The sequence below is a fragment of the Canis aureus genome, chromosome 17 (genome assembly GCF_053574225.1).
Source record: "Canis aureus isolate CA01 chromosome 17, VMU_Caureus_v.1.0, whole genome shotgun sequence".
Lineage (NCBI taxonomy): Eukaryota > Metazoa > Chordata > Mammalia > Carnivora > Canidae > Canis > Canis aureus.
In genome coordinates, this window is record NC_135627.1 from 31,873,693 (window position 1) to 31,885,822 (window position 12,130).

The following is a 12,130-nucleotide window of genomic DNA, read 5'->3' on the forward strand; positions in this document are numbered from 1 at the left end:
TATCTGGGTATTTGTTGTACAATTCTTTCAACTTTCAATTATGAACATTTTCAACATATGGATAACATTGAAAAAAAATGTGTACAATGCATAATTAGCAGCTGTCTTGGACATACTTTTGGCTGAGACTGGATCTGTCAATTCCTGGTTCAAATGTCTGACCAATGTAGGAAGCACCCATAAGATCTAGTAGATTTATGTGAGATCTCCTTTTTGTTAGATGCCAGACACACTGACATTAGAGTTGACATCTACTGTGAAAATGTAAGCACCTACATCTTGTACTGTATTTCCAAGGAGCTGGGGGAGCTGGGCCTAGAGCTGAAACCACCAAAATACTTCTCGAAATATAAAAAAATTTTAAGTACATCTTTCATTTCATCAGTTTTCTCAGACATGTACTCGTTGAAGTCCAGAGTCCTGAACACAGAGTAAGATGACTTTTGACCTCATAAAATGTTCAAGTTATTGGTGATGGGTAACCTCAGTTATAAAAGAACCTGAGTCTGGCCCTGGTACCTGGTTTTTATGAGGACTTCCATCTGACAAGTCATCTAAAATGAATCACCTCCAGTTTATATGATGACTCAGGTACAACAGCTTACCACGTAACTTTTTTAATTGACATTTTATATTGGCCATTAAGCATTTTCTATTTCAGTGTGAAACATCTGAACACAATAACTTTTTAACTGAACAGATGCAAAACAGTGATCATAGATATTTATACAGTTCTTATGGCTATCCTCATCCCCATGGAATGGAAACAACTGCAGTTTTATCTATCAAAATGTTTTATCGACTCTGGTTTTGACACTGCTGGCAGGAAATAGCTTTTAATAAAGCATTCCCAGCACAAATGCTGTACTAGGATTATTCAACCTGAGTCAGACTGCCATAAAAAGAACCAAAGGCGTAAGAGAGCACTAATACAGGAGCCAAAGTCCCATATTATTTTTAACCATAAGTTTTCCTGGCTGACATAACTGTAAAGCAAGGTTCTGCTCATATCTCAAGCCACCTGGACATTCATCCATCGCTATCTTATCCTCTCCCACTGTGGTGACCTATCTGTTCATCTGTCTCGGTCAGACAGTAGTACTCTAGGAGGATGCGCCTACTGTGAATGTTCTCCCAACATTTATAAGGCTTGTGCAGAATAACTCTATAACCTGTATTAACCATTTCAAGCAATTTGAGGGAAACTCCCTCAACTCTCTATGATTCAAAAATAATAAAAAAATCAAGAAGGAATATCTTAACCATCTAAGCTCTGCAATCTCCGCTTTTACAATGTATGTGGCTGGGCTCAGGCAAAAGTATTTGAAGATCAGAGTAGATGTAAGGCAAGGTGCTCATTTTCATCCTGACCTAAAATTTCTATCTTCCAATCATGGTAACTAACTTTTATCACATCCTTACCATGTGCCAGAGATTAATGTTAAATACCTTCTTGGGACAGTATCATTTAATGGCCATAAAAATCCACAGAGCAACTACTATTAATTAGATGATGGTGTATTATTTTAGCTACTTATTTTCTTCTGAGCAATGCAAATTCCCCTATGTAAATATTCCCCTGGGGGAGTTAATTTTCTTATTTGGACCTTTGAAATGAAAATCTGATAGAGCTATGGTCAGCCCTGGCAGTTGACTCCCCTCAAACAATCGTTAAGCATTCAAAAGCTATAATACTGATTCCAAGATATAAAGGACTAGAAATGTGTCTAAGATGAAAGATTCTAATTTAAACCCCTTACCACATTACATGTAACAGCATTCACTGCTCTCTAGAAAACAGAAGCAATATGGCAGAACTATGAGGAAATTGGGAGTATAGAGGCATTAGAGATATAATGACCCATAACAAGATATTAAGATAGAGAAACTGAGTAATTTTCACACATGGTAATATATCCTGAAGCAGCTCTCTACAACAAGTTGAGTTCCTAATACAGAAAGAGCTAAGTTATATCAAGTGCCTTACAAAAGGAAGCAAATGAGCAGGTCATTGAATTTTCTAAAATTAAGAAATAAATAGCTAGACTCACTCCTTGGTGGTGGGCATATAAGACGAGCAAACAAATAAAATCCCTTTCTACCCTATAAAATCTAGAGTGGAGCACATATAACAGGAGCTGCCATATTTGTCAGAAGGCAGGAAGAAAGAAGAGGAGAAGTGGAAGGAAAGGAATACAGGGAGGTGTGGAAGAGGAGGAAAAAGTAGTAGTACTAGGAGCAGTAGTCATCTCATCCAGATGTGGTTTCCTTACCTTAGTCAGAGCTTGTCCTAAAAGATTCTCAAATGCTTTCAAATTAAGATAGGGTCCATTATAGTACGGGTTACTTTGTGCTTTTCTTCCCAACCAGTACAGTGTTATCAAAACCTTGAAAAAAATTCCACAAAACAACAAGATCAGTCTACTCAGTAACTAACTGCAAGTCCTAATGCAGGTGAGCACTCTAGACAGAAGACAGCGTATCTAGGTTGAAAAGTAGATTTTCTTCTCAATTATGTGAAGGAGAAGAGTCATTAAAAGTGTTAATTATTCTTAGATTTCTGTCTCTGAGCATATTCTCAGACCCAAAGCTCAGATTCCAACAGGTATTTGCATACTCTACTAGTACATACAAAGGAAAACATTTATGAAGACAGCAAATTATACTTTTAAAGTAATTAATTTTTCCAACAAACAGATTGAACCCTTAAAATCAGTGGTTCTCAGCTTCCTTAATAAGGAGATCTTGTGGGACACCCTGGGTGGCTTAGCGGTTGAGCGTCTGCCTTTGGCCCAGGTTCTGATCCCAGGATCCTGGGATCGAGTCCCACATTGAGGTCCCTGTGGGGAGCCTACTTCTTCCTCTGCTTATGTCTCTGCCTCTCTCTCTCTGTGTCTCTCATAAATAAATAAAATCTTTTTTAAAAAATAAGGAGCTCTCGTATTTTTTTAAAATAAAGCTGTCACACTTTTAGAAATTCTTCTAATATGCAGAATGTTAGACATAGAAGTACAGAGTTCTTAAACATTCGGCATTTTCACTTAAAGTCTGACCTGATGGTTTGACAAACTCCTCTGAAGATCCTGAAGTATGTTTAATTTGCCTTTCCCAGCTTACTCACGTGTAAGGAGCCACTCCCAGGTTTCATCTCCCCTCTTTCACCCCGTCAGAGGACATACAGTTTTAAGCTTATTTAAAACTTTGAGTTCCCGACTGGTTGGCTATTGGCAACAATTCCATTAGAAAAAGGATTCACAGTATATATCAGATATTTTTAGATCCTGCTGCCTTATTACAGAACATGTAAGTAAAAAAACCATTAATAATGTTCCCTTAAATATAGCTTACATTTTTCACTCTCCTATCAGTCTCTTCTTGCCTGTAAAGAGAAAAGAAAATGCCTATTAAGTAATATCTACGAGCCTTAAATTATTAAGTAGAAAAAACTCATTTTTGTTCTAAAATTCCATGAATATTAATACCACCTGGACATTCAAAAACCTTGGATGGCATATTAGCCATCAGAATTTTCCATATTCATTGATTTCATGAAATAGAATGGGTCCATTTTCTATAAAAAGCAAGGTTGTCCTTTTCTCATATTTTTCATTACAGTCTGATTTTTATAAACACACTATTTGCATTTTTTGTATTTTTATTTTAAACAATATTTAAACCCATTCAAAATGTGGGGGGGATGTCAGTGTGCCTCATGGCACAAAAATGGGAAAAAAAAAAAACAAAACCTTAAGAGCAGGGGAGGGGCAAGGGGAGTTTTGCACTGAGTTTTCTTTTCCATTGTCCATGGGTTTTTCACCTAAGTTTCTCAGAGTAAAATGCTCAGAGATCAGATCATGGTCCTGCAGATGCTGAGAATTACAGTTTAAGAAACGACCATGAAATCTCTCCCCGAAGAAATTTCACTCTGTCACAAGAATCCTGAGTTTTCTTCTACATCTGTAAAAGGGCATGATATTTATGGGAGAAATTAAAAGGAAGCAGATGTCACCACAATGTTGAAGAAGTATCTAGGTTGAAAAGTAGATTTGTTGTTACTTGACAAAGGGGACCCCCTAAAACTAATGTGCTTCCTGTCATTAGACACGCTGAAGCAGGATTGTTACTAATTCAAAGACTGGAGAAGACAAAACTAGGTGACTTCTAGCCTAAAAGTCTGTAAGTGGTATATTTTCAAGATAAAATGTAGAAACATATATGTCATACGTACACAGGAGATATGTAAAATACATATCTAACATATAAGACCCATATACAGAAAAGAAAAAGAGGAGAGAATAAGCTCACAAACATTGAACTTAGCTTCCAAAGAATCAGTGAGACAGCTCCAGCCATTCTTTTCCATAAAACAATCATGAAGTGAAATGTCCCTTAGAACAACATGCACCTCTACCTTCTCCAAAAGAGGACAAAAGTAAAATTTACAAGTTCTCATACTACTATGGAAATTTAAGCTGGTATAACTACTTTAACTTTTAATTTATTTGGTAATAGTTATAAAAGCTGAGTATATGTATTCTAGGACCCAGGAATTCCAATCCCAGGTATATACCCAACAGAAATGTTTACATATACTCACCAAAAGTCATATATGAGAAGGTTTACAAAAGCATCTTTCATAATAGAAACAACTGGAAGCTGCACATGCATCTTTAGCAATAGAACCCATAAATTATCAATGAAATATTATATGGCCATAAAAATGAACAATCTGCAACTGCACAGAACCATGTGATTCAGTCTAGCAATAAGAAGCAAAAGCAAAACCAGACACAAACAGTACAGATTGTAATTTTCATTCATAGGAAGTACAAAACAAAGATATGATGTTAAAGAGAGTAGTTACCCTTGTGGGGCCCTTCCCTCCATAACAATAGCAAAAGGAGGAGTCACGGATATTTTCCTTTCTTTTGATCTGGAAGCTGGCTATCCAAGTGTGTCCTGTCTCTGAAGTCTCTGAATTATACACTTATAATGTATATTCTATATATGCATATTATATTTCAAAAAAGTAAATCAAAAGAATCAACTATACAACCTAAGTGTTTATCTCTTCATAGCTTACCTCCTACGTAAAAAAAAAAAAATCATCTTGTAAAAATCAACATTTAACTTTGGAAGTAATTAATGGAAGAGGATCACTTAAACCTGACCATACTCCAATAAAAAAAAATACAAAAATAAAATAAAATAAAATAAAATAAAATAAAATAAAAAGCACATAGGGTTATAAAATAGACAGCTTCTTTTAGAAGAATAACCAACATACACACCTCAGAAATTAAATTATTCAAAGCACAAGTATTAATACTCAACACAAAGGACAGACCATGCTGAAAATTGCCATTGCATTGAAAGTGGGATGCTTTTAGTAGAATATCATAAGCACACTGAGGGCAAAAAGAACAACAGAGCACTCTTGAATCCCTGACCTCCTTTCCACATCCCTCCATAAAGACTTCTCTTCCAACACACTCCTTTGCCATTTACTTTTTATTCTGAGGAAGCAATCACTATAAATCCAAGTATGGTCCATTCTGTAATAAACACAATATGCAGTAACCTTGGCACTCTAATCTTTCACGCACTTTATATTCCCTTCTAAGTAAGAGCATTTATAATGTGCTCTTGCATACAATGATACATAGGCCAGCCAAATTAGTATCCTATCACTGAAATGTAATGCCAGGAATTCAAGTAGTCAATGATTTGCTGGAGTCAATAAAGGCCACTCTCTGACACACAACAAACAAACACACCCCACTGGATGGAAGTCAGTGACCACATGGCTTCTTTGCCTTCTGTGGCCAATGGGCACAACCCCAAAACCTTTTAAATAGAACAGGCTTGAGGGGAATCTCATGGTAAGGCTGACTTTCCATGAGCCAACGAAGTTACTGCCCAACACAAAAGAACCAAAAATAAGCCAGGACAATCTACAAAATTGGCTAACTTCTCCATAAACATTTCAAGAGTTAATACTGGTGCAATGCCATGTTTAAAAGCATAGGCTTCAGGTCAGTTCTGGATCCTACTATGTTCACCTAAGCAATTTGACTATCAGAAACTTCCATTTCCTTCTGATGAAACTGGGGATAATGCTCCCCAGAGTTCAGTAGATTAGGAGGAAATATACACAGGTACTTAGCAGAATCCCTAGCTTCATGGTAAGTGCTCATCAAGAAGCAGTTATCACTAGACTATAAGCTATGTGAGGGTAGAGCCCACTTATTCACCAAGCTGCACACAAATGCTTCCTAGTGAAGTCATGCTGACCTAAATATTTAAAATTACAACCAGCTTATCTGACACTCCTCATCTCTGCTTTGTTTTTTGTACTTATAACCATCTACTGCATGTATTCATTATGCCTCTCCTCCACCAGAATCCAAAAGGATTTTGGGGGTTTTGTTTACTGCCATATCTCACCTGTCTAAAGACACGTCTAACACCTGGCAACCACATAATATTTTATTAACAACACCCAGCATAATGCATGGTACACAGATGCTCTCAAATATTGACTGAACATATTTATTTTGCTTACAGAAATCTAAGTTAGCAAAAGAAAGCCTAAAATCTCTGGAGATTTCTAATAAATATTCACGATGACAAAGAACAGTTAAATTGCATTAGCTTGCTTAAAGCATATCCAACTGATTCAAATTGTACTGATATCCATAATGGGGTTTCTTTCTTAAAATACTATCTTTAAAATTGCAGTAAAAGGGAATTCTTTATGACTGTACATTGTTAAGGCCAAAAAAGGGGCAGAGATTCAAAAACAAAAACCAACTTCAGAGTGCTAAGTACAAAGATGAAATGCTAATCTCTGCAATGAAAAGCTTCCCATCAGAGCTCTGAAAGATAAAATCCAAAGAATCTAAACCTTCCTTGAAACCAAAATTTACCATCCTGGAATGGCTTACACGGTGGCATTATTTTTGCCTCGGGTACCATGAGGGAACACTTCCCACATCCTAATAAGAAAGATAAGACGTGTGGTTCCACCTGCCACTCCCTCAAGCTTCTCTGGCTAACAAGGAATCTGAAATTCTATAAGGGGCTCAAGTATAGCTTCCTACCGTACCTATCTCTTCCCTGCCATACATATTCATCCTTGTTTTGGCCTCTAATCCTATAGCCCTATAGTCCTCCTTTCCTGCCCAGAATAAAGCTTCTACCTTTGTTCCTCAGAACAACTGCAACTCACTGGGAGATTCTGTCCCCAGGCATCCTTCCCAGAGGTGACTTCCCAGAATGAGTAAGATGGGGATGCCTGCTAGGGACTCAGCCCTTCTAGAATTAGTTTGGCCCTGCCCTGAATGGCACCAGCTGACCTGGATGTCGCCTCTTCGGAAACCGGGCTGATGTTACAGAAACTGGACTCACAAGATACTTGGTCCCTCTCCAAGCCACTAAGTAATCTCTGCCCTCCAGTTGTTGCTTATGAAGTCTGGCCACCTGTTCACAACTTTAAAAATATTTCAAGAAATGAGGCTCTGAGTCATGATTTCATAAGCAATCACAAGCAGAAGTGTGTGGACAGCATCTGCTTTCAATCTGTCAGACATGTACGAGGAAAGGGGGAGTCACATGTGTGGCAGTGGGAGACAGCGGAGACAATGCAGAACAGATGTCCTTCTCAGGACACCAGTGGCATTATTCTTATATATGAAATGAGATGGCTGCCTCCACATAAACTAAAGGGTACTGAGTGAAATTTTCAAAAACATAAACAAGCAAATAACTCCTAATACTACTGAGGAAATGGCTTGTTTTTATTCCAAAAAAAAAAAAAAGAAAAATATTCTATTTTTCTATTAATGGAAGCTCATCCACTGCATTATTTAATAGAGAGCAAATACCACCACCTTTCCTTAATGACTGCATCAAGCAGGAGGAAGAGACCTGTGAACAACAAGATCAAGATGAATTCTTAGAATACTGCACTTATCTTTCCTTCTCTCTAAGCTGCATTTAAAAAAACTGAAATTCTTCCTTTCCTCCCACCTTCATCCCTAAAAATGAAACTGCATTCCATTGGACAATCTTCCAGTAATGCTAGACACATGTGACTCATAGATTTTCATCTCCCATGAAACTTGCAGAATGCAGTTCTACCTGAATGTGGAAACTGTAAAAATGTCAGTTGGGAAAATAGCATGAAATCTGGAGGTAATTAGTGAGCACAAATAGATAAACTCAATGATTTCTGAACTTACCTATGTGAGAAAAAACTCCTGGAAACTTAACAGTTTTTGCCCTGGCAACATAAAATGCTTTTTCCAAACATGACAATCAAGTGAGTAGTGCTTGTTAAAAATAATTTATTAAATTTCACACCCTCCCACACCTACTAAGAATAGCTAAGTTTCACTCCAAAAGAAAGGAAGAAAACTGCATGCATCTGAAGACACTGACGCTGCCTAAAAAAATGACACTGAAGCTGAAAGGTTGGTTTTCTTTCTAACCCTCAGAACCACATATTCTTTGTAATTCTCTTCTACTTTATGCAGTGTTTGCTGTCACATACAAATGATTTCACACTGGAGACTTACACACATATATTCTCCATTAGACTGCAAACCAGAAATGGTCAATTTTCAATGCAGGATGGAGTACCCACTATGTAGGCAGTGTACTAAATGGAATTACACATTCAACTATATCAAATATATTGGGGAGAGGCTAGAGAAGATGTCAATTAGGGACTTACCCATATTTCCTTCTATAGGTAACAATGCCAGGTAGCAGCAGTATTGAAAATAGTGGGTTTTGGTTTCAGACATGTTAAGTTTGAGACACTTTACAAAGTAGAAATGGGGATTAATTGGTAATTAGACACACAAGATGTTCAAGCTAGGAATCTAGGTTGGATATATAATCTGCAGAACTGTCTGCATAGAGATGAAATGTAAGGTCACAAGGCTAAAATAGTATCACCTAGAAAATAAGGGTAGAGAAGTCTAGGGACTGAGCTCCGGAAAACCCAACACGTAAGGGTTAATAAGTAGAGGAGAAACCAGCAAAGTTGACAGAGGACCATCTCCTGTGATGGGAAGAGTGGCATGCCAGGGGTAAGGGAAGAAGGAAGAGAAACCAAAAGGGTCAAAAAATGCTGTTGAGAGAAGAGCTGAGGAACTACTATTGGATCATTTTTAAACTGTGTAATATCCTACATGCATATACACAATGACTAAATTGCTAGTTGCTTCTCCTCAAAGGAGGGAAAATAATGAATTGTCAACAAAAATCTTGTCAAAACCATTCTTGTGGGGATCCCTGGGTGGCTCAGCGGTTTGTTGCCTGCCTTCAGCCCAGGGTGTGATCCTGGAGTCCCAGGATTGAGTCCCATGTCGGGCTCCCTGCATGGAGTCTGCTTCTCCCTCTGCTTCTGTCTGTCTGTCTCTCTCTCTCTGTATCTCATGAATAAATAAATAAAATCTTAAAAAAAAAATTCTTGTCTTAAAAGTACAATTTAGGAGAATACTGAACTACCTATCTCAGGTATCCTTCTAAATGCTCAAACCCATGCTCAATGGCAATATGAAAATCAACTATAAGCATAAATCTTTTAGTACCATGATACTGGAATGTGCTAGATGAGGTACTTTCAGAGTCAGTGTCTCTCAAACTGTGTATCATGAAACATGAGAAGATAGCAAAATTTTAATAGGATTTAAGGTAGAAAATTTTTCCCAGGTGTTCTACCTTTTCTTCTCAAATATACACAACAACAAATTAAAGTTCTAAGAAGTCCTGCAACAAGAGATCCATTTTACTTAAATTTCAAAAATTTTTTCCATGTTTTTTGGCCCAACTGTTATTAAGATCTTAAAATTTATTCATGAGAGACAGAAAGGCAGAGACATAGGCAGGGGGAGAAGCAGGCTCCCTGTGGGGAGTCCAATCCGGGACTCAACCCCAGGACCCTGGGATCACACTCTGAGCCAAAGGCAAACACTCAACTACTGAGCCACCCAGGCGCCCCAGGGACACTGTTATTATGAAGTATTTTGCAATTGTGCTCTGTTTTAAGCTTACTTTATGCTTCATTATATAATGTATATTAAAATAATTATCTTTATTAAGCACTTCATATTAATCATGACATTGACTATTATACATTATCTCCTTTAATCCCCACAACCATCAAATGATTACTGGGACTCCAAAAGCTTAAAACTTTCCCAGAGTCATAAAACTATTAAGACTTCATGTGATCCATACTTTCCATTGACTATAATCCATAGACTAAGACCATGTTAGGTATTAGTACACACTTCCCATCATCATATATTTTTTAAATAATTTACCTTTTTTAATTCTGAAAAAACAATTGCCTCTATGTTATCCTGAAATAGGTCTCTCAATATTCGCTCGAAGTGTTGACTCAAAACCTATCTATGGCAATTACCATATCCTGTGTAAATCTGTCTCCCAGAGACAATGTCAGAATTTCCCCATTACTATCTTTTTGGCAAAAGTTTAGCTCATTATGAGATTCCACATAGGAAAAACTACCAAAGCACTTTCTAGAAGACTTATAAGTAAATGAAATGCATCATGATAATTCTCAGAGTGAAAGAACAACTGCAAGGTACAGATTTCCTGTACTTCACCCCTGCTAAGCCAGTTTCTGTAAGACATGTACTTATCAACTATAAATAAGTAAGATTATAAGTTAAACACAAATAAGATGAAATGGGAAAATCTTTTGGTTTCCTGAAGGCACATGTTCTTATATTAAAATAAAGCTGTATCTACCTTTAGGTTCATGAAAATTAAGATATATATATATATATACATACATATATATATATATATATATATATATATATATATATATATACACACATACACACACACACACACACACATATTTATTTACTTGAGAGAGAGAGCATGCACATAAGTGAGGGGAGGGGGGGAGGGAGTAAGAGAGGCAGACTCCCCAGTGAGCATGGAGCCTGACTCAGTGGACTCAATCTCAAGGTCCTAAGATCATGACCTGAGCCAAAATCAAGAGTTGGAACTTAAATTGCCTAAGTCACCCAGGCGCCCCAATTGAGATATATTTAAAGTGCCTAGCATGTAAAAACTTCTTTCCTTTCTGATACACATGAACATTCTTTGCGGCAAAGCATAAGAGTATATAAACTGTTATCAGTAAGCTATCATCCTGATTCCTCAGCTGTAATTTATGCAAAATGAGCTATGTGTGCAGATAGTACAATTCCATAGTCAAAGTAATACACACTAAACTATTTGTTTATCCTACACAGTCACAAGTCTCCATATTGCTTAGAAGTAAATTATTCTCTCTTGCCTCTAACTTATACTTGTTTCAAAATTTTAATTTCCACTATGGGAAAAATTAGGACCCCTTCCAACCTCAAAAAAAATCCCTAGCCTAATTTTATCATTTTAGTCCTAAATTTTGCCTGTTCTAAATACACTTCTCTTTATCTAATGTTTGTGGGGGCATTCCAAGATAGAAAAAAACCTTAATTTTTCACAATTTTATCTAATCCAAAGGTTCATGGAGGCAATATAAGTTTAGAGCAGGGAGGGTTTCTCAACCTTGGCAGCATTAACATTTTGTACTGGATAAGTTCCTCATTGTGGGAGAATTATACTGTGCATTGTAGGGTATTAAACCGCATTCCTAGCCTTATCCACTGATACCAGCAGCACTCCACTCATACTTGCCATGACAATCAAAAATGTCCTCAGACATTATCCAATGTCCCTTGGGGAGCAAAATCGCCCATGGTTGAGTGAGAACCACTGTTTTAGAGGATCTAAGAATTTAACTCCTCTTAAAGCACACTCAAGGTTCCTATGGGCTGAAAATCAGTGGAAAGGGTCATTTAATGACTGCAATCTAGAAAAAGATATCAAAAGTGTAAGCAAAGCAAACAGCCATGCAATGACTACACACCTGAGAAGTTAATGAAAAACATCCTGGTATATCCAAGGGCAAGACCTAACTCAGGGCCTGCATGGTAGCTGACACTCAGGAAATATATACTGAATGCTCAAAGAATTGCAGCTCAGTATAAATAAGCTAGGAGCCCAGAGTTCTCATTATCCCAGAAAAATGCAT

General features: G+C 37.2%; 1 protein-coding gene across 24 annotated transcripts in view; it reads right to left on the reverse strand.

The window, feature by feature from the left end:
* Window positions 1-12,130, reverse strand: part of LMO7 (LIM domain 7) — a 197,390-nt gene that overhangs the window by 56,079 nt on the left and 129,181 nt on the right. For all 24 annotated transcript variants that reach the window (XM_077855337.1, XM_077855334.1, XM_077855336.1 and 21 more), the window contains 2 exons: window positions 3,349-3,379; window positions 2,274-2,387 (listed from right to left, as the gene is read on the reverse strand). In XM_077855337.1, coding sequence (XP_077711463.1) covers window positions 2,274-2,387; window positions 3,349-3,379 — 145 coding nt within the window. The remainder of the gene's footprint in view (window positions 1-2,273; window positions 2,388-3,348; window positions 3,380-12,130) is intronic.